The sequence below is a fragment of the Phyllostomus hastatus genome, unplaced genomic scaffold, assembly GCF_019186645.2.
Source record: "Phyllostomus hastatus isolate PE091 unplaced genomic scaffold, TTU_PhHast_1.1 phas_contig_1162, whole genome shotgun sequence".
Lineage (NCBI taxonomy): Eukaryota > Metazoa > Chordata > Mammalia > Chiroptera > Phyllostomidae > Phyllostomus > Phyllostomus hastatus.
The window spans coordinates 10,980,627-11,006,889 of NW_025333537.1; the positions used below are offsets into that span (position 1 = coordinate 10,980,627).

The window sequence follows — 26,263 nt, forward strand, 5'->3', positions numbered from 1 at the left end:
GCTGCGGCAAACACCCCTGGGTCTCGTGAGAAGCTGCTGTGAGGGGGAGCAGGGCGCGGGCGCAGGGTGGGGTGTGTCAGGGCTGGCGAGGCTGTAAATCTGGAATCACTCCCAAGTAACAAATGTGGGGGCTGGGCGGGAAAAGACACACAGGTTTTAATTATTAGCGGGGTTTTGTTTTTTTTTTAGTCAATAGCCTTATGACTCAGAAGCATGTCGCCCACGACCATAAGCCTACCTTTGCCCACCCTTGTTTTAAAAATTCCTATCTACCTTCTAAGGAGGGGCCAGCTCTGTCTCTGGAACCACTGGGGTTCGGGTTTGCCAGCTGGGGATCTGGAGCTGCCTCTCTGGCCGGGGACGGGGAGAAGAATCTGGAATCCGCCCCCAGGGTGGGGGGCGGGGGAGGGGTGGCAAAGGATGGGCGGACGGGAGGACAGGGCCAACGCAGAGGCTGGACACCACCTGGAGATGGGTTTTACTGGGCCCTCGGTCTTGTAAAAATAACGTGAGCCGATCTATACACAGCAGCTGACCTCACGCTGCAGTGGGAGTTGGCAGCTTGTCTGGGAACAGCTGAAGGTCTGTCTGCTCACCCGTCCTCCCGTGTGGCCCCAGGCCCCGCCTCCCGCTCTGGTCGCCGGTTACAGACACCCGGCCTTGGCGGCGTTTATCCGCAGGCTTGCGGCACACTGGGCTTTGGATAAAACAGACAGGCCTGTGCGCCACGGCAAAAATGGGAGAGCAAAGGGGGGAGCTGGAGCGCGCTCTGGGGTCCCTGGCCCCGCCGGCCGCAGCCGGCACCTGCCCGGCCCTGGAGGCACTGGGGTTGGAGCACTGGAGGCTGATGCCGGGCCGGCAGGTTCGCCATGAAGTCCATGTGCTCCTGCCCATGGCCCCTCCCACCCCCATGCCGCCTGTCACAGGAGCTGGGTCTGCTGGAACCACCTAACAACCAGGAAGAGGTCAGAAGTCAGAGGTCAGAGGTAGAACACTTTATTGACCAGGTTCTCGCCACGTCTCACTGCCTCCCCGCAAAGCCAGACCCGGGACTCTGCGGCCATCCCCTCCACTGACCAGGGAAAGGAACTCGGCTCCCAAACATCCAAGGGGCCTCGGAACAGGGGAGGGGGCGGGGGCGGGGCTGCCAGCCAGTGGGGGGCGGGGCAGGGGCTGAAGCTGGGTGCTGGGCCAGTCACTCCGAGGCTCCGCCAGGCCTGACCAGCCCCTTCCTCCCCCAGGTGAGGTTCACAGTGGTTCACAGTGAGACTGGCTTAGACTCAGCAGGGTGGCGGAGGTGTCGGACAGACGGGTGTCCTCCACACTCCCCGCCCCCCCACCCCGGGCCTGACTCACCCAGCTGGGAGGAGGCAGAGACAGAAAGTCCCTGTGTCCGCCCTCGGGGACAGGGAAGCCCCTTCTCTCCAGGGTCAAAGGGTAAAGGCCTAGTTCCCCTTGACATCCCCCAGGCTATTAGGGTCATTTACTCCTGGCTCAGAAGTTTCTAGAACATCTCCGTGATCTTGCCCACCATGACTCCCAATTAGAAAAAAGTGTTTGAAACCTGGGAGTTGCCTGGGGCCCATCACACCAAGCGGTAGAAAAAAAACCTGGTAAGATCTCAGTGTAAAAAGGTGGTGCTACCTTCGCGTGGGAGCCTCGGGAGGCCGGAGGGAGAGGCCCACGGCGTCTGCCCTGCCCAGGCTGGCGGGGGCGGCCACGGCAGCGGGGGCGGCACAGGGACCGGGGCGAGATGCAGGAAGCAGAGGCGCGTGGGACGTGGCAGGTGGTCCCCCGTGCCGTGGGCCCGGGCTGCGCCCTGCGGGTGCGTCTGCCAGGCGGGCGCGGGGCCGACCGTCAGGCCTTGTGGCAGCCGTCGCCCAGCGGCTCGTTGTGGTCAACGGCGCAGCCCAGGGCGGGCTCGAGCGCCAGCATCTGCCGCTGCACCAGCCTGGCGTAGAGGCCACCCTGGGCCAGCAGCTGCTGGTGGGTGCCCTGCTGCACCACGCGGCCCTTGTCCAGCACCACGATGAGGTGCGCCCGCTCCACCGTGCTCAGCCGGTGCGCGATGATGAGCACCGTGCGCTTCTGCAGGTGGCTGTGGATGGCCTGCTGGATCTGGGGGGGGGACAGGAGGGGCTGGCTCTCGGGGTGCCACCAGGCCACTCACCAGCCACCCCACTGGCCCGGGGCCCGGATCTGCTGCCTTCTCGTGACGCTTAACCTCTCTGAGCTCAGCTGCTCACCTGGGAGGCCAGGGCCCGCCCCCAGCCTGCGGCCGGGGCTGCTGTCCGCGGGGGTAGAGCTCGGTGCCCAGCCACGGGGGTGGCGCCCAGTGAACAGCAGCTGGACCCCGGCCTGGTCCTCCCCTGGTCTTCCTGCTGCCCCAGCCTCTCACCCTGGCCTTGGGCAAAGGTCACCGCTAGCCCGGAAGCTCATGCCCAGACAACCAGCACCCTCTGTCCCTCAACCTCCCTCCAGGGCCCGAATCCAACTCCCAGCAAGTCCCGTGGCCGCCATGTCCCTGTTACCCAGCTCTGTCCCATCTCCCCCCTCTGCCTCCATTCCTGCCCAGCTGCCGCCTTCCTGCCCGGCTCCCCGGGGGTCCCACGGCCCACGTGGGCTTAACAATGTTTCATCAGTTCTGCTCCACAGCCCCCAACGGCGTCTCATCCCACTCAGGATAGAGCCCAGGCTCCTCGGGGAGGCTCGGGACTGGTGGCCGATGTACGACACTCCATTTGTCAACCCCCCCAAGGGCCCCGCACAGCAGTGACGTCTAATGTGGAACCAGGGCTGCGGTCGGTGACGACGCAGTGACATCGGTTCGTCAGTTGTAACACGGGCGCCACGACCACGAGAAATGCTGACAGTAGGGACCACAGTTTGTGGGGGTGGGGGGTGGGGGGAAGGGGGTGGGAATTCTCTGTCCTTTCTGCTCAATTTTCTTTAAACCTAACACTGCCCTAAAAAATAAAGCCGATTCATTTTTTCTTTTTGAAGTCCGAGCTCTTGACAAGGGCCCGAGGCACTTGTGTCCCTCCCCCTGGCTCTGTCCTCACCTGACCCCCGGACCTGGCTGTGAACCTGCCCCGGGCCCCTCCGCACCTGCTGCCCTTGCCCTGGAACGCCCTCTGCCCCCCCCCCGCCCCCCCGCCCCCCCCCCGCCCGCCTTTCCTTCCCGGCCTCCGCTCACGTGGTAGCTGACGGCCCTGGCGCTGGCGCTGCGCAGGGCCGACTCTGGGCGCCCGTGACTCCGTCCCCGGCCGGCACTGAGAGGCGGCCTCGCTCTGGAAGCGCCTGGCCAGCGCACCGCCTGGTCCCCAGGGGGACCCAGCCCCCGAAGCGCCCGGCACAGCCAGGGGAGCGGGCTGCGTGTTCCCGCCAAACCCGACCTCCCTCTCTGAGAACGCTTGCTAAAAAGGGCTTGTCGTGGAAATCCTTCCGCTGCCCCTCTGAGACGCACGTGCGCACCCCAGAACAGGGGGTCCGCCTCCGGCGCCAGGGAGCCCTCCCTCTGCAGCTGAATCCTCAGGGCGGACAGGGCCCCTCCGCCCAGGTCTCCGCGGGAGGACAGCGGGCGCAGACACCCGCGGGCCGGACCGCGTTCCCACGGACCAGCCCGCTGCGCGTTTTCCCTCCAGCCCTTCTGACAGCGGGGACTGAACCGAATCTGCTCCCGCAGCTGGAACGAACGGATGTCCCGCGGCTTCTCTGTGGCCACGGCGACCCCTCGCAGTGTCTCTCTCACGTCACTGTCGCACTTTCCGCGGAGTCTGGGCCACAGGCTGGACTCCCGCTCGCGTCCCTGCTCAGCCACTGTCCCGCCCCGGAGGCACCAACACCGCGGGGGCAGGGGCCTCTGTCTGGCTGCTCCGCCCGCCACGGCAGCTGCAGGGCCTGGGACGTGCCTGGCGCGTGCGCGAGGGCCACACCGACCACAGAGACGAGGGACAGGCGCGGGACTGCACCCTCGCACCGAGACGCCCCGTCCTTGCCGTCGAGGACGCGCACAGCCTGGGAGAGCCCCTGGGCCCTTCCCAGTGCCACCCGCCACCCGCCAGCCGCCACTCACCAGGTACTCGCTCTCGGCGTCCAGGGCGCTGGTGGCTTCGTCCAGGATGAGGACCGGCGGGTTCCGCACCAGAGCCCGGGCCATGGCCACCCGCTGCTTCTGGCCGCCGGACAGCTGGGCGCCCTTCTCCCCGGTCTCTGCGTGGCACAGGCACAGGGTCAGGTGAGGGGGGCGGGGCGGGGGGGCGGTGAGGCCCTGGCCGAGCTGGGGACAGTGAGAAGCCCCGCCCCCACTGCGCCCTCCGGGGGGCGGGGGGGAGGCTGTGGTTGAAAGCGCCACCGGCCGGGACTACCAACAGTTCCGAAACTCACCAAGGGCTGCTCTCCCTCCGCGCTCGCGAGAGGCATGCCGATTACCGCTCCACGCAAGTGGTACTAAGGTAACCATTGCTACCCGTCAATTTGGTAGAACCCAAGTGCCTGGTAACACACCGAGCTGGGGCGTTATCAGGCTCTCCCCCATCTTCTAGGGGCACGCGCATTGGTGCGCCCCCCTTCCCCCCCGCCCCGGTGCTCCCTGGGACGGCCGCAGCGCATGCGCCTTGGCGTCTCTCAGTCTGTTGTGCGCAGACCCCAACGGCAGCGGCACAGCCCTGAGCCGGCAAACCCACCCCCGTGAATCTTCCCTGCAGACCAGCTTCCCCACGCACGGCGCCGTGGGCTCGAGCTGTGCGCAACTCACAGAACCCCTCTTGCCAGAAAAAAAATAAGCAACAAAGACCGAACACCTACTCGGATGTCCGTCAATAGGACACTGAGTGAATTATTTAGTAAGCAAATTATTGCAGAATTTGTATACTGGAATACTATGTAACTGTTAAAAAAAAAAACACAAAACCCAAAGCAAGTAGAAGGAAGGAAATATTAAGGATAAGAGCAGAAGTAGACAAAACAGAGACTAAAAAAAAAATAAAATAGAAAAGATCAATGAAACTAAAAGCTAGTTCTTTGGAGATAAACAACATTGAGAAACCTTTAGCAGGAACTATAAAGAAAAAAGAGAGCGAGCCCAAATATAGAATCAGAAAGGGAAGAGAAGTTACAGCTGACGGAGGAATGCGAGGATTGTTAAAGAAGGCTATAAACAACCTGGCTGGCGTAGCTCAGTGGATTGAGCGTGGGCTGCGAACCAAAGCATCGCAAGTTCGATTCCCAGTCAGGGCACATGCCTGGGTTGCAGGCCACGGCCCCCCAGCAACTGCACATTGATGTTTCTCTCTCTTTCTCCCTCCCTTCCCTCTCTAAAAATAAATAAATAAAATCTTAAAAAAAAGAGAATGCTACAAACAGCCCGAAACCAAGGCACAATATGTTTTAAAAACAGAACACTACCGAACAATTAGTATGACAACCCATTAAACAAGCTAGAAGAAATGGATACATTTCTAGAAACATACAACCTTCCAAGAGAGGTGGAAGAAACAGAAAGTCTGCCCGGATTTCTAGCCCTGCAATGGCAGCAATAATCACAAAACCCCCGACGGCCAGGAGGCCAGGACCAGGAGGCTGCACAGGCGGATGCCACCGGGTGTCTGAGGGAGAACTCAGCGCAGCCTCCTGGAACAACTCCAAAAAACCGAAAGGGCGGCTGCGCTTCCAACCTCATTCTGCGACACCAGCCAAAACCGAAGACTCGAGAAAAGAGAACGACAGGCCGATTTCCCTAATAAACACGGATGCAAAAATCCTCAACAGAGTCTGGGCAAACCAAGTGCGAAAGCATTATGCACCACCACGAAGTGGGGTTTAATCCCGGGTTGGGGGGGAGTTCAATACCTGCAAGGGAACCAGCGTGACCCCCCAAACAAAATGGGGGACACCGAGCCTATGACCGTATCACAGATGCGGGAGGAACATCTACCGCGCGCGCGCACACACGCAGAAGGACAAGGCACCGTGACAAGGCCATGAGACACTGTTACACTGCCAGGTGCAGAGCGTGAAGTCTGTCTGGGAGCTAGAAAGAGGCGGGTGTGTAGTGTCGTGATGTCCTCCTAAATGCCACCGACCGGTTCACTTGAAAACTGTTCCGTGACGTGACGGGAACCGCACCTGGACGCAGTCCCTGCACCGCGCGACCTTCGCCGCCCGCGGAGGGCAGAGGGCAGAGGGCGGCGGGACGGAGGCCCGCCCCGGCGGCGCTGCGTGCGCGCGCGCGCAGGTACCTGTGTTGTAGCCGTCCTGCAGCTCCATGATGAAGCCGTGGGCGTTCGCCTTCTGCGCGGCCTCCACCACCACCTCGAAGGGCACGGCGGGCAGGCCGTAGGAGATGTTGTCGGTGATGGAGCGGGCGAACAGCACCGGCTCCTGGCTCACCAGGGAGACCTGCGGGGGTGGGGGGAGGGGCGTGAGGGGCCGCGAGCGTGTCGAGCCGGCGGTCCCCAGGAACCTAGCCAGCCGCGGTCTCAGGTCTGAAACCCGCTCGGGGCCTGCGCCTGGCTGCTGCATTCAGCGGTCTCGCTTCTTTCCCTGCAGGGGAGGAGGCCGCGTTCTGCACGGGCCCTCGGCCTCCGAGACCGACAGGCCGGGCCGCTACACTCGCCGCACTGGGCTTGCGGGAGAGCCCGCTGTCTGCGCGGCCCTGGAAAAAAGAGCGGGAAAGGCAAGGGGGCGTGTCCCTCTGGGACTGGGTCGGTTCACGCCAAGAGGCAGGACGGGGCCGCACAGCCCGGCCACCGGGGCCTGCCTCCCTTCTAGAACAACACTTTAAAGGAGCCGCCCGACAGCGTCCCAGGTCCAGGAATTCGGCCGACAAAAACGACAGCACGGAGCCAGAGCACAGTCCCCATCGTCGTCACCGCCATCTGGTTGTCCATTAATCGGGGGCTGGTTAAATAATTACAGTGCGTCCATAAAATCGAATTGCCACACACACACACACACACACACAGCGTGGTTCTATTTTTCTTAAACTATCTGCGTGTCTTTGTATAGTGATGTGTGCACACGAAGACAGAAAACGGGCGGGAAGGGATAGTTATAAACTGCTAACACGGGTGACTTCCACGGGGTGGAGTTCGAAAGGGGAGGTGGAAGGGAACACCTGTGACTTCATTACAAGATTTTCTGAATAGTCAGGAGTCTGGTTAGACTGTTGCACTTTATTGCTTTAGGTTTATGAACAGTAAAATTTTAAATTTAGCCCTGGCGGATGTGGCTCAGTGGATGGAGCGCAGCCTGCAAACCAAACGGTTGCTAGTTTGATCCCCAGTCAGGGCACACGCCTGGTTGTGGGCCAGGTCCCCGGTAGGGGGCGTGTGAGAGGCGACCACACATGGATATTTCTCTCCCTCTCTCCCTCCCTGCCCCTCTCTAAAAAAGTATATAAAATAAAATCTTTAACAAAAAAATTAAATTAAAGAAAAGGTATGCAAGGAGGAAATCCAAGTGGTGAACACCCTTATGGAAAGATACTTAGTATCTTTAGTCACCAGGAAAATGCAAAAACCACAACGAGCTCCCTCTGCACACTCAACGGGCAAAAATTCAGGACCGACACAACATGCGCTGTCTGATTACACTGAGTGTCTGAGCGCGTTAACCATTGCGAAGCCTGAACAGCACCACCCGGAGGCACTTGTACGGCACCTGCGGGCAGCGGCGGGGGGCGCCACACACCCAAGACCACGTCTCGGGCATCTACCCCAGGTCTCGTGCACCCGGGTGGGCTGATTTCACACGCTACGGCTTCTGCCACCACCTAGAACTCTCAGGAGCCTCGGCGTGCCGACCCTGGGGCTCCCACTGATTTCCTGAGTGTGGGTGTTGCCAACGGCACCCCCTTCACTGCGGGCGGTTCTGGCGCAGCGCGCAACCTGCACGCCAGTCCCGACGTCACTGCGCTTACGTCAGCGCGGCGGCGCGGACGGAGGCCCCTTCTCTGAAAGGGTCACCAAAAACCACGTGGTTGTAATAGCCTCCTTTGCGCACGGGAGATGACGTCACTGTGGAGTCCCGGGAATGCTCACCCCTGGTGGGTGGGCTGGGCAGTGGCGCCACCAGCCTGGTGGCCGTAACTACTGACGGACGCCGGGGACGTGCCCGGGCGCCCCAGGGAACAGAGACGAACCGGCGTCCTCAGGATCCTTGGTGGCAGCGCACACCAGGAAGCCGCCCCAAACATCCGTGAAGAGCAGAAGGCAGAAATGGGGCGTGACGTGTTTACACGGTGAGTTACCACCCAGGCACGGCAACGAACGAACTACAACCGCAGCCTCAAACGGATGACTCACAATCACGTCCAGGGAAGAGGCAAGGCACAGACGAACACGCCCGGCCCCTCGTGATTCCAGCCTCAAGTTCAAACCTCGCAGGACACAGCTGAGCGGGCGGGGAGGCCCTCGGGGGTGGTGAAGCGGAAAAGCAGGAGAATGATGACGACTGTAAAAGTGGGCAAGGCGTTGCTCCTGGGGGGAGGGCCCCCCCCCCCAGCGCCAGCACTATTTCCTGCCCTGGGGTGTGCTCCGTGGGTGATTATCCTTTGAGCCGCACACACATGTGCCGGAGGCGAGAGAGAAGCTGGGACAGAGAAAGGACTGGCACCTACCACTCGGTGCAGGAACTTGTGGTCATAAGCGCTGACCGGCTTCCCGTCCAGCAGCACGCGGCCACCTTCCAGGGGGTAGAAGTTCTCCAGGATGTTGACGCAGGAACTCTTCCCGCTGCCCGAGGGCCCGATGAGCGCCGTCACCTTGCCTGGGGACAGGCTGAAGGAGACGTTCTGCAGGGAACACCCAGACGCTGTGTGGGGCCACTGGCTCCAGTGCTCTGGCCCCAGACACAGGCCGGTGCCCCCTTCTCAGCCCGTCTGTGACCCCTCGTCACGGCTGGGCACTGCCAGGTCCTGGAATGCTGTCCTTCCTAGCACCTAGCAGCACTTTTATACTTGTTTTCTCTGCCTGGAATAGTCCTTTCGAAGAGAGCCACCTGATTGGCTCCTGCTCCTGGTTCAGGTGTTAATGTAAATGTCACCTCCTCCAAGAAGCCCTCCTTGACTGTTAGATCACCCCTGCAGATGACTCCTATCACAGCCTTCCCCAACTACAGCCCAAAGTGCGTGCTCGCAGGGACTCTGCCTCGCCTGTCCCTGGCTGCACTGCCGTGGCCTGGCGTGTTGGAGGCGTGAGAGGCGGGATGAGGGAAAGGAGGGTCGGATAGGCCTCGAGCACCCCTCTCACCTGCAGGACTTTGGTGTGGGGCCGAGTGCGGTAGGTGAAGGTCACGTTCTCAAAGTCCACGCGGCCCTCCACGTGGTCAGGGGCCAGGTTCCCATCATGCACCATGGTTGGCTGCCGGTCAATGAACTCGAACACCTTCTCGGCCGCCCCCACGCCTTGCATCAGGCCGCTGTAGACGGAGCCCACGGACTGCGGGGGGAGGAGACATGTCCCTGTCCCACCGACACCCCACTCCCGGGGCGCCCCCACCCGGGGTGCCAGGAGATGAAGCGGGTGCAGAGTTAGGACGCAGCGTCAGTGCTGGGGGGCTGTGCGAGGCTGCTGGGGCCCCGCCTGCTCGTTAGTGACAATGAGGAAAAATTAGGGCAGAAGTAACAAATGCTGCTACATCAGGAGCCAGAGCCTGGCGGCCGTCAGAGCTAAACCTCGGCGCCGCCCCTCAGGGCGCTGCGGGTGTTGTCCCCGCCCCAGGAGGAAGCCGAAGCTCCGGGAGGTTAACGTGGCGGAACCAGAGCGCAACCTTCCTCCTCCAGCTGCCAGTGTTGGGGCATTTCAATGAGAAAAAAGTGGGTCTTGATATATACTACACATCTCCTTGGGTAAAACACACACACACACACACACTATAAATGTGAATAACCATGATGCGTTCTGCACAGCATTTTGGATATATTGCCAGGTGGGTTTTGTCGTTGTCCCCTTTTCCCTGATGAGGAAACGGAGACATGGAGAGCTCAAGTACCTTCCCCCAGGACCCACGGCCGGGAAGCGGCAGGGCCAGGACTCGAACCCAGGCTCGCCTGGCTCCCGGGCTCAGGTCCCGCCATGCTGTGACTGGGTTGATGAACTGAGGCAGGCAATGTTAGTACCAGGGTCATGGCTCTTGTTTCCTTCCTTTCTTTTTTAAGATTTTAGTTTTAGAAAGGGGGAAGGGAGGGAGAAACATCAGTGTGTGGCTGTCCACTGGGGGCCTGGCCCGGGAATCGAACCGGCGACCCTTTGGTTGGAAGGCCGGTGCTCAATCCATGGAGCCACGCCAGCCAGCGCTCTCTTGGTATTTTTAATGGAAATTATTGAGGTTTCAGGTGTACAATTCTGTAACACATCATCTGTATATTGTATTGTGTGTTCACCACCTCATGAGCATTTTCTGAAATAGCCTGTGTTGCTGCCACTTGTTAGTTTTACTATCGTTCTGGGTATTAGGGTGTTCTCCGCCCCACCTGCTTTAAAAGAAAGTCCCACATCCCTCGGACCCGGGAGCGCCCCATTCAGATCCCTCTTCCCCACACACCCTTCTCTCTCCCCCGGACCCCCGTCCCCCCAAGCCGGCCCCTCACCTCCATGCAGTCCCCCAGGACAAACTCGTAGATGATGAAGGAGATGAGGTTGCCGCTGGTCATCTGCCCGGAGATGACGAGGTGGCCCCCGTAGTAGAGGATGCTCACCTGGACCACCAGCAGCGTGAGCTGGGGGCAGAGGGAAGCGGGCGTTGGCCGTGGGGGGCTTGGCTCCCACGTCCCCGGCCCCCAGGCTGCGGGGCGGCGAGGGCAGCTGGGGGCACTAAGCTCCCAGCCGTGACCCGACACCGCGGCGCAGCCTGTGGTCCCACAGGCTGGCACCTGTCTGTCACTCACACACCGCCCCTCGTGGGGTTCTCCCTGCCAAGGTCCCCAGCAAGATGGGGCCGGGGCCTGCCTGGGGAAAAGGCTTTCTCTCTGTGCGCGGCCCCGGCACACGCAGCAGAGCCCACACCCTCCACGGGGCCACGCGGGAGCTGTGAGTCCTCGTCCTCCTTGGGAAGAGCGTGGATCAGAGAGCCTGAGTTCACTGGCTGAGGCTGCACAGCGAGGCAGGCAGAGCAGGGCAGCGAGGCCTGGGTTTCCTCACCCCGCCAGGTTCCATAAAGAAGGGGTGTCCGGGCACCCCTCCTCCCTCTCCCTCCAGGACCTGAGGGAGTTTCTGGGGGGAGTGGGAACAGCACCCATGATAACTCATTCAGGGTCCTCCCTCCCACCGAAAGTCCAAAAGGCGCCCCTGGCGCTGGGCAGGCTGCCGAGCGGCCGGCTGAGCCGGGTTCCAGGCCCCTTCTCCGTCCTGGCTGGGCACTTTCCAGGGGTGGCCTGCCTCCGGGGGGCACCAGACAGTCCCTGTCCCCTGGTTCCCCTGTGGACCACCAGCTCCTCCTTCCCCTAAACTCCAACCCCCCCTTTTCCCGGCCGAGCTGCTTCCCCACGAGCTGCCCTCCCAGATGTGGCCCGCAGACACAAAAGGGTCCACTGCTCCCCTTCCTCCAGGGAGGGGCTGAGACTCACCATCCCCCCGAAACTGAGTCAGACACTCTAACTGGGCGTGTGTGGTGGTGACATAGGACCCGCCAGCACGTGGCCTGGGGGTGAGGGGGTGTTTCCCCAGCTGAGAAGAGGGCTCCTGCCGGACCCCCTGGGCAGGGGTCTGAGACCCCGCGGGGACATTCACCAGAAGCCCGAGTTCTTTCCCAGGAAGCTTCTCCCCGCACAAGCAGAGAGCTGGGACACAGTACGGTCAAGTGCAACCACTCTGACACCCACGTGCAGGGCCCCGGCTAATGTCCTGGAGCGAGGGACCCCCATCTGCACGTCCCATCCCCGTGGCGGGTCCTGCCCGGGGCCAAGGGCACGTACCCCGCTGCCCCAGACGTAGTACATGTAGGCGGCCGCCTCCTTCCGGTTCAGCTTGTACACCTGCTGCAGCTTCCGCGAGTACACCTCCGCCTCCTCCTCCTCGTTGGCGAAGCTCCGCACGGTCTTCATGGCACTGATGGTCTCCTCGGCCGTGTTGCTGGCCCTGGCCAGGGCGTTCTGGACCTCCTTGGAGAGCCTCTAGGGCAGGAACGGGGGCAAGAAGGAGGCGGCGCCACGCTGACAGCCTCCCGGTCCACCCGAGCCCCCAGCCCCCTCTGCGCTGTCCTGGCCTTAGACAGCGCCCTCTGTGCGGGGAGTTCCGGGGACAAGAGGGTGAGACCCAGGTCCCCTTCTCCCCGTTCTCCTTGCAGCCTGGCTGCACGGGCTTAGCGGACAGACTGCAGCCCGGTGCTGGGGGCGAGCGCCCAGGGACCCCGCTCCCAAAGGGTGGGGCGCTGACGGTGAACTCATCCCCAGTGCTCAGAGGAGGTTCTTCCTGACCACGCGGTTTCCAGTAACCCTTTCAGCAAGGGGACCTCCGCACCCGCCACCGCACTGACGTAAGCGCAGTGACGCCCGCAGCGTGCAGGTTGCGTGCTGCGCAAGACCACCCACCGTGAAGGGGGCGCCGTTTACGTCGCCCACACTCGGGAAATCAGGGCGAGCCCGAGGGTCAGCGCCAAGCCTCCAGAACTCGCAGCCAAGCTCCAGGAGGCGGCGGAGGCCCGGCTATAAAACCTGCCCAGATCGTGAGGGTGGGGTGGCTGACACTGGCTCCGAGGGTCTGGCCCATCCGAGCTCTGGAAGCGCCGCCTGGGCAGTGCGGCTCAGGCTTTGCAGAAGTCACGGCACCGAGGTCGGCCAACCAGCCTGGGAGGCCACCTGTGAGGCCCAGCCGGGACCAGACACGCCGGTCCCCTGACCTTTGAGCCCCGCACAGCCGTCGGAAGCACGCAGTGCGCTCCGCACCTGGGGCCCCGCTGTGCCTTGAGTCATGGCTGGCTGGGGTGGTGTGTGGCTTGCCACCGTGGCTGGGTGGCGACATTTGGCACCCCCAGGTGTGGGAAGAAGGCCCCGCCAGACTGGACTGGCGGCGGCCCTGGAGGCGGGGCCTGAGGTGCGCACCGAGGCCTGCCCGAGGGGAGCCGCGGGGTTTCCTGCCCTGTCCCAGGGGCCGGGCTGGCAGGAAGGCAGGAAGGGCGGGGCGGGGCGCGCAGGAAGGGAGCGGACTCCAGCTCCAGCGGGCACATTTACCGTTTCTGCTCGGGAGCAGAACAGGGAGGCCCGTGACCCCTCAGGAGGGCAGGCTGGGGAGAGGGCCCCTGTGGGGCACGGGGGGCTCTGCCAGAATGTGACACGCAGCTTGTGCGGAACGGAGGCCTTTAGGAGTGGCCTCCGGTCCCAGACCCCAAGGGCTCCCGCGAGCGGGTCACCAGCACAGCCCTCTGCTCCAGAGGGGCCCTCCCCACCCCGGCCTGGGTAAGGGCCCTGCGCTGTCCCCACCAGCCCCCGTCCCTGAGCTCAGGGGCGGTCAGGGGCCTGGCTCACCGGCCCCCCTTCCCCGCAGAGACCCTGCCACGGGCTGTCTGGAGAGACAGCAGCCTGCCGGTACCTGCACTGTGGGCGGGGCCTCGCCCCCAGGGCCCACACCACCCCCGCCCCACACCAGGCATGCGCACTGCACAGAAAGCCCACACTTCAGGCAGAGCGAAAACCAAGTTCTGTCGGGGGCCCATGCCGCCCAGCCGCCACCAGCTCCCTGCCTGCACTTCCTGTCCTGTCCCCTCGGTCCCGGCACCAGCCCCACCGAGGCCCCTCCCGCGCACGCCCCCCACCCCAGGGCCTTTGCACGGGCTGCGCCCCCTGCTGGCACGTGCTTCCTGGACACGCTGCAGATGCCCAAGTCTCCGCTCAGGGGTCACCTTCTCAGAAGGATCCAGTTAAAGCCAGGGCCGGCCCCGATCCCTCTCCCCCTCACTTCACTCTCCCCCTCAGCGCTCACCTCTCCCACCGCCTCAAGTGTTGCTACTCCTGCTACTGCTATAAACAGACCACCCTCCGTCTCTCCCGCCGGAACGCGAGTTCCTGCGGGCCGGCGCCTCCTCCGTGCCGTCCACGGATCTGGGCGCTCAGTGAGTGTTTATTGACCCACAAGGCCTTCGCTGCCCCCCCCCCCGCCGCCGGAGTCCCTTCGGAGGGTCACAGTGCCCGTGGGGACAGGCGCGCCTACCTTGTAGTACTTGCCGTAGATGTCGGACACCATCATGATGATGGGGAAGCCCATGAAGGTGACCAGGGAGAGCTGCCACGAGAGGCTGAACATGAAGACCACCACGCCCGTGACCTTGACCATGTTCCGCAGGAAGATGTTGATGTTCTGGGAGACCAGGTCGCTGACCATGGTGGTGTCGGAGGTGAGGCGGGAGATGAGGTCCCCTGGAACACAGGCGGCTCAGCCCCGGCCGTGGTGGCGGTGCGGCCACTGCGGTTGGGGGGGTGGGGCGGGCAGGGGACCCTCAGAGGCACCTGAGAGCTCGGGCCTCCCCCGCCTTCTGGGGGGGTGGGGCAGGGAAAAGAGTCAGTGCCCTCCTCAGGCTCCTCTGAGCCCGGCCCTTGTCACCAGCGCTTGTAACATTAGATCCCACAGCACGGAGGGCGGGGCTGAGACTCAGGGCCACCACACAAGTTGTCTGGGACCAGGCTGGGGCCGGAGCCGTGGCTCCTGCCTGTCACCGGCAGGGGGTGACGCCCCTCTTTCCTCACGCAGAAGTAACAGTGGGGGCCTCGGGAGGAGGCAGGCGCTGAAGCCCTTTCACCAGCTGCTGGGCACTGGGCCGTGAACTTCCCAAGCCCACGGGGCGGCTGCTACTCTTGTTCCCGTTTCGGGGATGAGAAGACAGAGGCCCGGAGGTGGTTAGTGAGCAGCGGGACCAGTGGGCCTGGACCCAGGCTGGTCTGTCTCAGAGCCTGGGCTCTTGGCTGGACACTACGCCGCTCTGCCCGGCACCCCCGCCCCACTCACCCCGTGGGATCTGGGCCCTTGAGGCCGCGGGCGTGGGCAGGCCTGGCCCTTGTGGTTCCCAGAACGCAGTGGGAAGCCAGGCCTTGGCCGCTGCAGGGACCTCGGGTGGCCTGGCCAGGGTCCTACAGTGGCCACAGCTCACACCCAAACCTCGGCCAGCAGGCCGGCTCCCCAGGGCGCGGGCCGTGTCCATCCTGAACCGGGCGGCGAGAAAAGCCAGCGTGGCGGAGACCACCAACGTGCCCGCCTGGTTCCCCAGCGTGAGGGGAGCCCACCCTGGCGGAGCCAGCCCCGGGGCGGGCTGGGGGTGGGGGGGGACCCACCTGTGCGGTTCTCGTCAAAGAAGCTTGTCTCCTGAGACACCAGGGAGCGGAAGAGACAGTTCCGGAGGCGGATGTTCAGTCTGGCAAATATGAGGGTAAAAATGCCGCCCCGAATACCTGCGGCAAACGAGCTAATTGCAGATAAGAGACGTTATACATAGCACGACGTCCTTCCGGCAGCCGGCCACCAGCCCGCCGCCCCTCCCGCCGCTGGCAGGCCTGAGCCCCTCTCGGGGTGGGGGCGGGCAGGACCCCGACCCCGCTCCCCGGGCTGGTCCCCAGCTGGGGCCCCTAAGGGGGAGGAGGGCCGAGACAGGGTTGTGCTTGCTGGGGGGCAAGAACCCCGGCTCTGCCGGCCAGGCGCCGTTCCTTGCGGAGAAGCAGACAAGGCCGGCCCTTGTTTCCCCTCTTGGAAAACAGCCAGGGCGGGGGCGGGGGAGGGGGGGCCCTGGAGGAGGGTGTGGATCCGCCAAATGGACCTCTGTGCTGAGCCGGGGTGGCGGTGGGTTACTATGGTGACCAGCTGAGGGGCAGGCCCACCAGGGGCGTTCCTGGGGCCTCTCTGGCTTGTTTCCCCCTTGGAGCCACCCCTGACCTCAGCCCCGCCCCACTGTCGGCCTGTGTGTGGGGTGGGGGGGCGGGCGTGGGGCGGCGAGCGGGCTACCTGCCGAGGGCCAGCAGACACATGACGACGACGGCCGTGCTGAACTGCTCCATGCTCTTCTGGATGACGATGCCGTCGATGGCCCGGCCCGTGTAGTAGGGGAGGAAGGTCTCTCCTGCCGGGAGACGGGCGCTCAGGGGGTGTCCGCAGCCCGAGGAGCCGGCGCCCTTCCTCCCGAGCCCCTGGAGGCCCACACCCCGCCAGCAAACCCCTTTTCCCGCCCTGGCGGGGTCGGGGTGGGGGCCCCTGTGCTGCTAAAGGTCCCCCCCCACCCCCGGCTTTTCAACCAGGCACACAGGAGGCACGGGCTCTTCAGTCTGCACCGACTGCGTCCGTGTTAACAGTGGCCAGCAGGCCTGTGGCCGCGGAGCCTGGACGGCATTCCTTGGCACTTGGGCGTGGACGCAGACTCGGAGGTGGGTGGCTGCCCCCCGTCTCACAGCTGAGGAGAGGGACGCTGGGCCAGGCGGACCGCCACCGAAGTCCGCTTCCTCCCGGCTCCGAGCATGCTGGGAGCGGCCGCCCGCGCCTCTCGGGGGGACGGCGCACTGTCGGCTGGGTCGCCTCCCACCCACCTGTCTCACTGCACCTTCACCACGGCCCAGGGCGGGGGTGCGGGCGGGGAGAGCGAGTGGAGGGGGGATGTCACCCCCGTTTCACAGAGGTGGATTGAGGGGCTGGGGGTGCTGAGCCACTTGCCAGAGGCCACTTAACAAGTGAGAGGAAGGGCCAGGGCTCAAGGCTGAGCCAGTTCCGGTGTGGGGGGTCTTTTCTCGCCCCTTTCCCTCCCCAAAGTCCGGCATGCCCACTCCCGCGCTATGGAAATGACGGACACGGGATGGAGTGTGGTCAGGCCACGCGGGTCCCCTGTTTTCATGGCAGCTCTTGCCGCAGGCCACGGCCTGGCTCGGGCTGGGCCCCCAGCAGGCGCTCGATCACGGCCAGTGAGTGAAGGGTGGGCAGCTCTACGAGACCAGCTCAGGCGGCAGTGAGGCCGTCTGTGGGGTGCTGGCGCCCTCTGCTGGTGCTGGCCCCGCAAGGTGGCAGCCTGGAGGGCCCTGCCCCGCGGTCCCCCACCAGATGCAGAGTGGCACTTAGGCCGAAGCTCCGCATCAGTTCACCGGCGGGGGAGGGAAGGGCGGCGGCCAGCTCTGGCCGCGTTTTGACCCCAGCAAGCACCAACGAACGCCCAGACAGCCTCGACATGTTTACTGAGCCCCGACGGGACACCGGTGCCGTGCTGGGCAGACCCTCCTGACCGTCTGCACAGAAACCGCAGGCAAGTCCCCGACCGATCCATCGGCAAATCCCGCCAGCCCCACCTTCACGTACTTCCAGGATCCCGCCACTTCCACCGCCTCTACCGCCCCACCCGGTCCCGGCGGCCGACCTGGCCCGGGCTGCCTCTGTGTCTCCCTGCTCTCCCCGCCCCCCCCCCCCCCCGCTCCCGCTGTGGCCTCCTCTCCCCCCAGGGGACAGCGGAGCCTGTGAAATGAAAGTCCGGTCCTGTCGTCTCTCGGGTCAAAACAGTCCAGGCGCCCGTCTCCTCCAGGGCGACAGGCCACCGGCGCCCTGCCCGACAGGGCCCCTGCGGCTCACGGACCTCTCCCCTCGGCCCCTCACATGCTGCCCCGGCTGCCTGGCCTCCGGGCGCGTCCCGTGACAGCCGGGCAGCCTCCTGCCTCAGGACCTCTGCCTGCAGCAGCGGCACCCCAGACACGGGCTCCTTCATCTCCTTCCAACCTCCAGCTCCTCCCAGGAACCCGGCAGCCACAGGGTCGTTATGCTTCCCATTTTACAGATGAGGAAATCGAGGCTGAGACAGAGATGAAGTCACTCGTCCAAGTGGCTGTAGTTGGGTTGCCATGAAATTTCAATTAATAGGAGCTACTCAACACTAAAACTAACCTTTTCCTCTTAGATGATGAGGTTTCCTTTTAGATGATCAGGACAAGCTGGGCCCTCCTGGATGCTTGTTGATTGAGAATTAAGTAATAATCACCCCAGCCCCTAACTTTTCGGGAAGTGCTCACTTTTGCCAGGTGCCGTGCTACCTCTCCCCGGGTTCTCCCCGCGAGCCGGTGAGTCCCCACCTCGGGACGAGAGACTGGAGCGTGGCGCAGTCATGTAAGCTTGCCTGAAGGGGTCGGGGACGCTGGGGGCCTGACCTCGAATTAGACCCCTCAACCTCCCCCCAGTCCCTGTGGGCGCCAGCATCTGCTCTGCTGCATTGTCAGGACACCTGTATCCCCCTAGGGCACACCAGCTGATGGCAAGGCTCTGGCGGGGTGGAAACGAGGTCCCAGGGGGGGTGACAGCCTGGTCACGTGCTCGCTCACTCAGAGAGCTCGCCTCTGAGCCGGGTATTGCGGGATCCGGGGCGAGTCAGACCCGGCTCCTGCCCCGAGGGGCTCAGGGCCCGGGAGGGGAGGCGGCAGAGCGGGCTCATGGTTTTCGCGTCTCCAGCGTTATTACAGTCGGGGAAATCTGAGAAGGCTTCTCGGAGGAGGGGACGTTTGGGCCTGAGGCATGAGGAGGGGAAACGCTGGGTACGTGGAAAGGGCCGTGCCAACGCTCCCAGGTGCTGGCGTGCACTGGGAGCTGTCTGTGTGCCCGGAGTGCCCGAGGGGCCGCTCTGTTGGCTCACTGACCCAGCTGCCCCCCAGCGGAGGGTGCTCCTCTCACCCCGTTCTACAGATGCCGTGCCCCAGACAGAGGGGTCCAGTGACTCGCCCAAAATCACACAGCCGTTAAGGGGCTGGGCCCAGAGGGTGCGGGGGCAGGGCACAGTATGGGGAGCAGGGCTGCAGGACCGGGCCTGCGCCGGGGTCCGCCTTTCCCCTCCGAGCGCCCTGCGGGCTGCGCCACTCCCGGACGGTGCCCCTGCACGTTAAACACGCGACGACGACGCCTCCCAGCCAACGTTCCGGAGCACGTGCCATGCAGTACACGGCCCTGAACGGGCCCTTTCCCTGCTTTTATTCCGGCTTTTCAGCAGTCCCCCTTCAGGGGAGACGTGCGAGCACTCGCCCAGGGTCACGCGGCCGGGGCAGGGGCAGGGCTGGGCTGGAACCCAGCCCCGTGGCTCCTGGAACCTGTGGCGTTCCGCCTGCAAAGTCACCTGCCGCGTCACCTGCCCAGCCGCGTGGCTAAGTGGCACTTTCGGACCACGTGGACCCCCAGGAACAAATACACAGGACATCACACGGGCGCGTGTAACCGAGATGGAGGTGTCACGAAACCACACTTATCGATCTCAGCAGAGACGGCGCGCTCGGGTGGTCTCGGGTGGTCTCGGGTCTATTCTGCCGCACGACCGGAGGGCGCCCGGACCCAGGGATCCCGCTCGGGGGATGCATCCCGCAGGCGCACCCGCGTTCACGGGAGACGCGATGGGCGAGGTTGCCCGTTGTACAGGAACGGGACTCAGAAGTCCAACCGCAGGGGACTCGTGAGATAAGTGACGGTGTGACCACACCATGGAACATCACGGGCCAGAGGAAAGAACGAGGCCCCGACTGGGAAAATTCCAGAATACGCTGGTAAGCAGGAAAAGCAAGACACAAACCAGAGTGTGAGTGAGGGGGCAGGCAACATCTTCTTACGTGTTTGGAGCCACGTAAGGATACAGTGGAAAAAAAGAAAAAAGAAAAAAAGGATACAGTGGAAACGCATACAAGAAATGCATAAAAGTGACCTCCTGCCCGCTTGGAAGTTTCCGGAACCTTTTCCTGCACTTAGCGCTGGCGGGTCAGGGCAGTCAGAGGCAGAGCGAGGAATGACACTCTCCACATTGACCTTCTGCATCAGCCTGACGTCTGAGCCGTGTCAGTAAATGCTGACATTTAAGAGGGGAGCGGCGGTCACGGCCCTCACAAGGGGATGTCCTGGGTGCCCGCCAGGGCCCGCGGGTGCCCACTTACCCAGAGCCGCGATGATGAGGAAGAAGGAGGCCGCCACGAGGAAGGCCACGTCGGGCTTGGTGTAGGACAGCAGCTTCCGGAGCGTGGCCCCGGACGCCTGCTCGGCCGCGGGCCGGTCCTCCCCGGGCCGGTCCTCCCCGGGGAAGCCCTCGGCGCCGGCCCCCGGCTCCAGGGCCTTGCCGCCCGGCCGCACGGTGGACAGCAGCCACCAGAGCAGGAAGGAGGCGGCCAGCGACGCGTAGGTCCACACGAACAGGGCCCAGAACCACGGGTCCCGCACCGGCTTGCGGACCTCGGAGAAGAGCAGCAGCTTCGCCATGGTGTAGATGCCGGCGAGGAGGCACACGAGGGCGATGACCGGCCACGAGGCCCGCAGCCGCCGCGGCCCCAGGGCGCTGTTCTTGGCCACGCCGATGGTGGCCCCCAGCAGCAGGCAGCTGCGGTAGAGGCAGGCGGCCCAGAGGTCCAGCACCGAGTCGAAGATGTTGAAGTGGCGGATGTCCTCCAGCAGGCTGCGGTCCGGGTGGCTGAGGATGTAGATGGCCGTGGTCACGCCGATGTCCACGCTCATGAAGGCCAGGGTCGCCGCCGCCGCCTTCCACAGCCGCATCCTGCCGGCTGGTGCTGGGCGGGCCCGGGGGCGGGGGGCGGGGGGTGGGGCGCAGGCTCCAGCTCACGGGGGCAAAGCCATCGTCTGTGGGGCGAGGGGTTCCGGTTTGCTACTGGACCTTAAGCAAGTCGCTTGGCACCCCTGGGCCTCAGTTTCCTCATCTGTAAAATGGCAAGGACAAGAGAACCGATTTCAAAGAGCTGTTGGGAAGACTTCCCTCCACTCCAGGGCTGTTCATGGAGCGCCCTCTGGGGGCCGGACTCAGTCCTTTGCGTTGGGGATTCAACAACAATCGGGGGTAACAGGTGACACAGTGATGCTAGAAACGGAATAAGCAAATGATACAGTATGTCAGAGATGAGGGCCGTGGGGAGGGAAGGGCAGGGCAGGGATGGAGGGCCACGGCGGGGTGAGGGTGATTTTAAATAAGGGGGTGCCAGCCAGGAAGGACGGGGCTGTGAAGGTCGCCCCTGAGCAAAACTGGAGGAGGCGAGGGGGTCCCCCGTGTGGCTGTGTGTGTGGGGAAAACACTGCAGGTGGGGGGGGGGGACAGACGGGGCCAGGGCCCTGAGGCAGGACTCTGCCGATGCGCTCGAGGGGGCGAGGAGGCCCCCCCGGGGGGTCGGAGAGTGGGGGCGGGCGGGGACCCGGGGCACCTCGCAGATGGAGGTGAGAGAAGCCACCGGCGAGATAAACAGGCTCTGTTTTCACGACGACTGTCGTTACCGCTCACTCCCCGAACCTGTTCCTTCACGTGTAGAACATCAGCGCGAACGCCAGTCCTGGGCGCAGCGCCCGGCGCGTGGTCGCCGCCGCTGGTGGTTATCGCCACATACAGTGGGCGCTTAATGAGTGCTTGCTTGCTTCTCTCCTCCCCAAGTAAGCCTTTACCTTCTTAGACCAAGAGGGGGCGGCTGCCGGCTCTGGAGCGACCCGGGGGCGTTCACATCTGCCCGGAGGTTTCCAGAATCTTTTCTTCCAGCCCAGGTTGGCCCTTACCCCCGGCCCCAGGCCCTTTTGGTTTCCTGGAGCTTGATGTCTGCTTTGTCTGAAGCACCCCCCAAAATCGAGCCCCTTGGGACACACCCGGGGCCTGGGGGCCCCACGGGAGCCGCAGGGATGCAGTGGGATGTGGGCCCCGAGGCGGCGTGAGTCTGTGGGCGGGCCTGCGGGGGCTGGGATGTGCCTCTGAATGCTGCCTCGTGACCTGGCTCCACCCTTTCCACCTGGGGTCTTTGTCGTCTGGTTTGCAAAACGGCCAAAGCTCTGCGGTCCCCAAGCAGAGGGGTGAGGGGCGGGACAAGGGGAGGGCCCACTGAGTAGGGCCCCGGGGAGGGGGACCAGCCCGTGAGATGGTCCCCCACAGCTCTGGTGCCCAAACCGGGGACAGAAACCTCACAAAATGCCACGGGGGCCGGTGCTTCCACATCTCTACTTACAGTGGGGGAAACTGAGGCACAGAAAGGCAAAAGCATGTGCCCCATTGTCACTCGGCCAGCAGCCATCCAGGCCAGGGCCCGGGCCTGCCTACGCAGGACCCCAGCGCCTGACTCCGGAGCCTGGCCCACGGCCGGTGCCCCGGAGCTGCGGGCAGAGCCGTGCCGCGGCCCCGCCCCCGGGCCCCGCCCTTTGGATCCCCGTGAGCCTCACACGCCTTCGCTCGTTTACCCCTCCCCCACCCCACCCCCCCGCAGCTCTGTGAGACTTGCGCTGTCACCACCTGCACTTAGCAGAGGGGGAAACTGAGGCTCGGAGCAGTCACGGACCTGCCCGAGGCCACGGAGCTGGTGAGGAGCGGAGCTGGGATGTGGGCCCAGAGGCACCTAGCTCCAGAACCTGGGCTCCGCACCACGGAGCTGGACGCTCGCCCACAGAGCTCGTGCTCACGGGGAGGGTTTGTAGAAGGAGAACAGAGGCTGTCCCTGGGCAGGGTGGCCAGCAGTGACAGCAGTGACCATGGCCACAAGGGCAGTGATGACGGCCCACCCTCATGGGACGAAGCTGACCCGGCCCCGGTCTCAGGGACGCACCCGCGTCACTGCGCACGAGAATCCTGCGAGGTGGGCTCTGTTGTTATCGCCATTTTATAGCCGAGAATGCTGGGACCCAGAGAGGTTAAGTGACCTGCCTGAGGCTGCACAGCTAAGAAGGGGCCGAGCTGGATGGGAACCCAGGCTGCAGAGTTCCAAAGTCGGTGCTCTCAACTCCAAAGTCCTGATCCTTCCAACAGCCCCTCCCAACGATGATGCAGGGTGCAGCTCTGGGAGCAGAGAGGACCCAGGGGCGCGATGGTCCCCACGCGCAGCCCCGCCCGTGCCCCAGCGCTCCAGGCAGGCTCGAATCTGCCCCAGGGAAGGCGGTTGCCTTGTGGGCAGCTGCCCCTCCAAGGGAAGCCAGGGCTGAGTGGGACCAAGGACAGGGGAGGGAGCAGAGGGGGGGGACAGGGGACAGACCCCCTGCCGGCCCCTGCTCCACCCCCACCCCCACCCCCACGGAGCTGCCACTCCGGCTCCTGCCTGCTGCAATGCAGAGGCCAGGGAGCCGGTGAGTGGGTGAGCGTGAGCCGGAGCCCGGGGAGGGCGGCTGCTGGCCTGCTGCCGCGCCGGGCCTGCTGGCCAAGCCCAGGCTGGACGGCTGCTCAGCTCCCCTCTCCGTGGGCCTGGGGAGTCCCTCGGCCCCCAGAGAGGAGCTGGGGTTCAGGGCCGGAGGCAGATCTGTCAGACCAGCGCAGCGGCTTGGCCAGCTCTCCCCGCCCCCCTCCCAGTCACTGGGGGGCTTCCTTCTGACACCCCCCTCTGCTGTCGACCCCATTGGACAGCCGCCCGCCGGCCCGCCCGGGACTCCCAGTTGTTTATCTCACCGAAGTCAACAGCATGTCACACGCCAGCCTCACGGCCTAGCTGGACCACGTTTTACAGACGGGGACGCAGAGGTCCAGGCAGCGAGAGGCTCGTGCAGAGCCACCCAGCAAGGTGGGGGCAGACCGGCGGCGGCACCCGGGCCCCCAGGGCCCCAGTGCGGAGCCCTCCTACCCCAGGCTCTGACGGAGCCGAGTCCAGCTCGGGTCGGGTTACAGCCCTTGCTGGAGCCAGGCTCCTCCGTGACTTTTCAAGTTACTGAGCAGCAGAGTGCAGGGGGCCAGGTGAGGACCAGAGCACCGCCGGGGGCATGTCCCCTCTGCTTCTGCCCCACCTGGAGGACTCGGCCAGGTGCGGCTGGAGGGCAAACCGTGGGCACACGGGTGACGTGACCCAAGGGACAAGGACAAGGTGGTGGCCAGAGGATGGAGCAGACACGACCCAGGGCCTGACACGGCCCAGGAAACCGGGGCCACTGGCCTTGACCCCCAATACAGGGTTAGCAAGGGACCCCACCCCCACGGGGGACCTGTCAAAGGCTTTTCTTCCCGGGGGAAGAAATGGTGGTTGCAGCACCTCCAGCCCCCCGCGCACACGAGGGAAGTCCGGAACAGCCAGGAGACGATAAATAACGACTGTGATCGCGCCCACAGCAGCTGCTGGTTCGGGAGCGATACCGAGTGCAAGCCCAGGTGCCGAGTGCCGGGCGCCTCCCGTCTCGGATGCTCCCTGGGCCGGGCAGGCGGGCGGGCGGGCGGCCCTCCCAGTTGCTCACCCCCATTTTACGGATGGGGGACGGGGCTAGGAGAAGTTGGCCCACAGAGATCAGGCAAAGGCAGGACCGAACCCCAGCACTTCACTCTCTGGGGGGGCCCCTCCCCAGGGACTGAAAGGAAAGGGTCCTGAGTGGCCCACGCCGTCCGGTTCATCCCAAATCTGGTGAACTTTTCACCCGATGCGGCGAGTCACGGCCCAGTGGCGGAGAGGCCTGTCCGCTGCTCAGTGGACACTGGCTGACCGAGGCCCGGTGTGTGGCACGGTGTCACCGTGCGGTCTCCAGACACGTGGCCGGCACAGGGCTGGCCCTCAGCGCTCCATCCTGACTCCCACCAAGTCCCGTGCCGGGACGTGAAGGTCGTTCCAGGTAACTCGTGGCCCGGGGGAGGCAAATTGTGGAGCTACCATGGCCTCCCTACAAGCCTCCTCTTGTCACTGGCCTCTGTCCCAGCTAGAGAAGGAAATGGAGGCCAGCCTATCTCGGGGGGGGGGGGCAGAGGGCAGGTCTGGGGAGGGGGCACCCTGTTTTAACAGAGGCACAGAAATCAGGGAGGGCCCCAGAACCCACAGGCCTCGCTGTCAGGGGGTTTGCACGAGAGACTGGGCAGCTGCAGCCCGTGGGCCAGCAGAGCAGACCCGGGGTTGGTGTTCGCCATGGTCGGTGGGCCCAGGAGGCCCCCAGGAGCTCGGGGTGCAAGCTGGTTCCATTTGAGGGTGCGGTGGGGGGGCACCCTCAGAAAACGAGCCAGTCCGATCCTGGGTGGACAGCCATCCCAGAATCCTCCCCCAAAGGCATTCCTACCATTTTCTAAGAGGCGGTAGCGCTTGAGGGGTTAAAAAAAAAATGCAACATTCACCCTGCAGCCTTGGAAGGGATGCTGCAGGAACGGTGAGGGGAGGCGGGGGCGGGGAGAGGAGGTGCGTGGAGCTAGGACCGGCGGCCGTGGGCGCCGGGGTACCGGAGCGGGGTCGGGGAGGCTCTCGGGAGCCTCCCACCTTCACCGGAGATGCCTACTGCACCCGGGCGCGGGGGGACTCAGACGCCCCCGGCCTGCGCCTCGCTTGGTACCCGGGCCTGGAAGGGACCGGGATCGGAGATCCTGGGCGCCGCGCTCTTGGCTGTTACCTTACCTGGCACCGAGTAAGCCGTGAGGAGGGGGCGCCGTGGACTCGGGGCATCAGGGGCGCAGACCGCGCGCCGCTCATTGGAGACTGCGCCCAGCGCTGCGTTCGCCCCGCGGCGCCCGCTCCGCTCCTCTCCTCCCGCCTCCCGCCGGAGCTGCGCCGTTGCAAGGTCGGAGCCCAGAGGCCGGCTGACAGGCGGGGCGGGGCCTCGGGGCGGGGCGGGGCCTCGGGGGGCGGGGGCAGAACTCGCGTCCGCCCACCTGCGGCGAGCCCCGCCCCATTCGCCCAGCAGCCCTTCGCGTTAGGCAGTGGCCTCGCGGGCTGGAGGTGCCTGGGACCTTTTTCTTTGGAAGGTGGAGATTATGATCCTCATGGATGGATGGATGGATGGATGGATGGATTGATTCATTCATTCATTCATCCATCCATCCATTCATTCATCCATCCACTCAGCAAATACATAGCCAGCACCTACTATGTGCCCTGCACCATTTTAGGCGTTCGAGACACGACAATGAAGCAACAAGATCCCTGCCCTTCTGGCACTGACATTGTGGCGAGGGACTCAGGTGATACATACAGCAAACAAGCCAATTCATATGTTGGAAGGGACACCTTTTATGGAGAGGAAATAGAGCAGAGGCGCGGGAACAGGGAGCGGAGGCAACACCGTGCACTGCGTGAGTGCTGGTGCCGGGTGTTTGGAACGCCGCTGAGTGTGAAGAAGAGGCAGGAGACGCCCATCCTTCTGGAAGCGGGGGCGGGGTGGGGGGGCGGGGGGGGGGTTTGAGGGCAGGAAATCAACAAGTAAAATACACGGGGCAGTCTCTGGTTCCAGGAAGTGCTGCTGGAAAGGAAGTCAAGCTGGGCGGGGCCATGGGCTGCTGTCCCTGGGAAGGGCCCCCTGAGACAGGTGACGGGTGAGAAGGACAGGGGTCCGGGGCAGGGGCATTCCAGGCGAAGGGAACTGCAGGCTGAAAGGCTCTGAGGGGGGACTCGCCTGGCCACCGGAGGAGCAGAAGGGGACCCGTGTGGCCTGAACCAAGA

The 26,263-nt window shown here is 64.3% G+C and overlaps 1 protein-coding gene across 3 annotated transcripts; it reads right to left on the reverse strand.

Moving 5' to 3' along the window:
• Window positions 1–1,143: 1,143 nt before the first annotated feature.
• Window positions 1,144–25,369, reverse strand: ABCB9 (ATP binding cassette subfamily B member 9). Of its 3 annotated transcripts, none has more exons than XM_045846184.1 (12): window positions 25,223–25,369; window positions 19,847–20,617; window positions 15,924–16,038; window positions 15,260–15,339; window positions 14,145–14,350; window positions 11,915–12,112; window positions 10,592–10,720; window positions 9,252–9,440; window positions 8,621–8,794; window positions 6,240–6,399; window positions 4,076–4,212; window positions 1,144–2,118 (listed from the first exon to the last, which is right to left on the reverse strand). In XM_045846184.1, the coding sequence occupies exons 2-12, from the start codon at window positions 20,454–20,456 to the stop codon at window positions 1,858–1,860; spliced, it is 2,259 nt and encodes a 752-aa protein (XP_045702140.1). In that variant the 5' UTR covers window positions 20,457–20,617; window positions 25,223–25,369; the 3' UTR covers window positions 1,144–1,857. The 3 variants fall into 3 exon arrangements, with proteins under 3 accessions (XP_045702140.1, XP_045702121.1, XP_045702129.1); XM_045846165.1 differs by having other exon boundaries at window positions 15,260–15,390; XM_045846173.1 differs by lacking the exon at window positions 25,223–25,369 and adding an exon at window positions 23,317–23,386 and having other exon boundaries at window positions 15,260–15,390.
• Window positions 25,370–26,263: the final 894 nt, after the last annotated feature.